Below are 4,112 nucleotides of genomic sequence, written 5' to 3'. Positions count from 1 at the left end.
CACGGACATTCTTTGTTTTTGTAAGTTTTGCTGAGAAGACGTCAGGATGATGAGAATGGTCTCCACAGAGAACTAAATCCATTGTCAGGACACGTGTTGCAACTACTGCTTCTTTATTTTACATTTTTATTTATAATTAAAAAAGGGATATGAAGCCCCAAAAAGATTCCTGGACCACCTTTCAAATCTCTCTCTCTCTTCTCTCTCTTCTCTCTCTCACACACACAGCAATTCTCTCGAATTCTGTTTCATGATAGTTACCCAGAATCACAGCGTCTGTAAGTAACCGTGTCAAGTGAAGCAAACTGCTGTTCAGAAAAATTAGCCAGGCGTCTAGACCCTGTTTGCTTGCATGCAAGTCAATAGTCAATTAATTATAGTTCCACCATTATCAGTTGAATCCCTCATGAATTGACTAATCAGCTTCATGAATTGACAACCAGCTTGCCACTAGTTTACTTTAATCCCCCCTTCTCTATTTTTATTTTTATTTTTCCTGTTCTAAAAGACTGTCCATAATAGTTCATATCATTCACAAATCACACTTGTAATCTACTCCCACTACCACCAACTAGCAATAAACAAAACTAAAATGACAGTGGCGCCGACTCATCAAGGATGGTGGTGATACACGGTGGAATCCTTATATCTTTCTATCTGGTACAGTAATTCACAGGTTTGTAGCAGCCACAAGTTATAGCACCGATTCACCGGCTTTAGCTATATGATTTGATGGAATTGATGGGTATGGGATTTGACACATCAATTCACAAATTTGTACTGCTAGCCACTGTTGCTGATGCCATTGCTACTCAAATCAATACTGATACAAATATGGAAGAGAAGCAAATTTGACCCAACACTCCAGGTTAGGAGTGAGGGTTCAAATTCAATTAAACTTAAATCATTTAATGAGAACCCATAACAAAATCTTACCAGTAAAGCTGGCATAGTATTTATTGATGATGATGGAACAGAACTCTTCTCCTGGGAGACCAAAGTCCAGCCTCTTCCTTTTATATGCAAGGGAAGATCACGGTTCGGGTGTTCAATATGGAACATGTATATGGGAATGATATTATTTTTACAGGGGGGGTGGACCGAATCAGATCGATTTGCAAAATACAGAGACACTATTTACAGAAAAACTAAGGTGTAACGAGAATTTTCAAGCTGTGTGTGTATTTGCTGCAGTCTTTTTCAGTCTCTCCAGGATACCATTAGCCTTTCTCTTTGCCCTGGAAGTTCCATTCTTTGCAAGCTGAGAAATCGTACCGTGGGCACTTTCCTCTGCTCTGATTTCCTTGCACTTTGTCCGATCATTGATACAGATGGAGTATAGAATGGCAACACAATTCTCCTTGTTGCGTCCACAAGAGCTCTCTCTGATAATACTAAGCAAACATTGCACAGCACCCAGATCACCCATTTCATCTACAGCCTTCTGATGGCTAGACAGCATTGCAAGGATTGCCAACAACTCATCAACCAGTATATGATTTTTTATCTTCTTCAGGATTACCTTCACCGCCCCATCATTAACAGCTCTGGCCTTGTTCTCATGCATGATGCAGAGATTGAAGATGGCCGATGCCACATCCTTCATGGCTAATGGGTGCCCCTCGTCCAGAAGGTTGATCAGGGGTTTCAAGGCTCCTGACTTGCCGATAAGGGCCTTGTTGGAATCGAGAGCAGATAATGTGAACAGGGCTGCCGCTGCATTGCTCCTTGTTTCAATGGTTCCAGACGTTAAAGACTCCATCAGCAGAGGTATGACTTCTGGGGTCTCTGCAACAAGCTTCTTGTTGCTATCATGGATTGAGAGGTTGAGGACGGTTGTTATCACATCTTCTTGGAGATCAGGATGAAGACTGGCTTGGCCTGGTGTGAGCGGCACAAGCAATTGGGGAATGGCGTCTAAAGACTCACCGAACAGAGCCCTGAATGAAGGCATTCGTTTGGTCAGTTGCCGGAGCTGTTTTGCAGCCTTTGTCTGTTCACTAACAGATCCAGATAATATTCCTTCAAGCAACGATTCGAAATACTCGCGATCTGACTGTGTAATCCCTTCCTCCTGAGCATCCCGAAATGAGTCGGGTAGCTCGATCCCTTGGTTCTTGCACCACTGAGAAATCATGTCCCTTACCAAGAGATTGGGTGTTAGGACAGTCTGCGAAAGAACCTGTTGGGTCTGAGGGCAAGTCCGATTGCCTTCCTTCAGCCATTTCTCAATGAATGGCCGATCATAAGTCTGCATGATTCAAGCAGAAAAAAGAGGATTAAAGAGAAATTATGTGAAACAGACATCAAAAATTATAAACCAAAGTAAAAGAACATTATCATAAAACTGAATTGCAGAGAAGGTTTCCAAGAGAAGCATATTTCAGTTTTTTCTAAATTGAAACAACCGGAAATTGTAGAAAATGACTAATTTACAGTGAGAACCTATTCTACCAAATTCTATAAATTTCTTCCGTAATGTTACACTCAAAAACTCAATCCATTCATCAAATAACATAGATTGATAGAGAAACCCTTTCAATTGACACTGCTATTCTTCAATCGAGAAAATCAACCACTTGGAACAGTTCTATCTGAATTAAATTATTTCATCTTGCAGAGTAAAATAATAATGTAAAGATGAAATTAACACTGAAAATTTATCTTTCCTTGCTTTTTGTATTTTTTGTTTAAACAATTCAACAGTTGGAAACAAAAATACTTCTAAAGAAACCGCAAAGAACAGAATCAAAAGACGATTGAATTCAATGAATACCCAAAATCAGAATCCTCGTAGTAACAGTGTATCTCTGTAATTCAAATGAACAGAAAGACGCTTCCAAATTCATCAATGACGCATAAAAACACAAAAAACAGACAAGAATAAGGAAAAAATTATTTAATTTACTATCAAAATTCTTGAAATTATGGATAAAAATGCAAGTAGGCTCCGGATAACCCAAAATTCTGTCACCAACACGGCACAGAGAAACCCAGAACCCCTAAAATCCCATAAAAGGAACAAGACATAAAGCATAACCCTAACCCTAACCTGTCCGCTGGACACGATAACAGGATCCCTCATGAGTTTGTTCGAAAGAGGACACCGGAACTGCTCGGGGCACGCGGTAGCATCAAGCTTAAGCGAGAGAGATTTCTTGTACTTCAAATCCTTCAAACCAGACAAAGCCTCTATAGCCTGATCAAACGTCTCAGTCCGCGACTCATCTTCTTCCACGATTATCTTCACAAGCCTCTTCAACTCCTTTTTCAACTCTGCCACCTTCGCCACTACCGTTGGATCGGTCTCAACCACACCCGTCTTTGCCATTTCTCTGGAACTCCAGAACAAACACTAAACACCGAGAAGAGAAACAATCTAAAATCTCAGAAAACCCATAAAACCAGAATCGAATTCTGAGAAAACAACGATGATCGAGATTTTATCTTTTTCTCGCATTCTCTTTTTTCTTTTCTGTTTTTGCTTCTCCTAGCAGTAAAACAAATCAGGCATAAAAAAATGGCAAAAACGACTTCTCTCTCTCTCTCTCTCCAGCGATTCTTGATCTTGAGAGCAAGTGATGCTTGATCCTGACTCCCTGACTCCTGAGTCGTTCGTTTATATAAAGAGATGGGCCCACCGTCCACATTGTTTGCAATCATGGAATCCGTGGCCGCACAGCTGGCAAATGCGCCAAATGGAAAACTTTCAATTATCCCTGTGCTTCAAGTACTATTTCATTTAAATTTCAAGACAATCATTGTCGTACACTTTTGAACGTTGTTGTCAATCTGAACCGTCTAATCTCATCGTTAAGTCAGTTAAGTTGCACAATATTTGTAGTCCTCTGATTTGACGGTCCAGATCATCTGATGGAGTCCCGTAAAACTGCATGTAGGATAATATCTTGTCTGTTATGTGTCGTGAGAATGGCTTATTAGGTACGCGGTACGCCGAATGCGTCCCGTGCCCGTGGTGTTGGTCCGAGCTTACGAAAATACTCCTCTGTGGGTTTTCTAATTACGGCCTTGCCACTGAGTTGTTGGCTTCGCTGTTCGCTCGTGACACTAATTATTCACCTAATTGGGTTCGACTATGAATCTATGATATG

The 4,112-nt window shown here is 40.7% G+C and overlaps 1 protein-coding gene across 1 annotated transcript; it reads right to left on the bottom strand.

Moving 5' to 3' along the window:
• Positions 1-922: 922 nt before the first annotated feature.
• Positions 923-3,532, bottom strand: LOC104587316 (U-box domain-containing protein 9). The gene is made up of 2 exons (XM_010244869.3): positions 3,053-3,532; positions 923-2,251 (listed from the first exon to the last, which is right to left on the bottom strand). Exons 1-2 carry the CDS (start codon positions 3,329-3,331, stop codon positions 1,169-1,171), a joined length of 1,362 nt encoding a protein of 453 aa, XP_010243171.1. The 5' UTR covers positions 3,332-3,532; the 3' UTR covers positions 923-1,168.
• Positions 3,533-4,112: the final 580 nt, after the last annotated feature.

This window comes from Nelumbo nucifera, chromosome 3 (genome assembly GCF_055504915.1).
Source record: "Nelumbo nucifera cultivar China Antique chromosome 3, China Antique-T2T, whole genome shotgun sequence".
NCBI lineage: Eukaryota > Viridiplantae > Streptophyta > Magnoliopsida > Proteales > Nelumbonaceae > Nelumbo > Nelumbo nucifera.
Note: the sequence above shows the minus strand (reverse complement) of the source record. Positions and strands in the feature narration are given on the sequence as shown.

Excerpts from the sequence above, each read along its gene's own strand:
- LOC104587316 (XM_010244869.3), bottom strand. The coding sequence starts at position 3,331 with ATGGCAAAGACGGGTGTGGTTGAGACCGATCCAACGGTAGTGGCGAAG. Across the intron at positions 2,252-3,052 it reads TTATCGTGTCCAGCGGACAG|ACTTATGATCGGCCATTCAT; the intron begins GTTAGGGTTAGG and ends TGAATCATGCAG.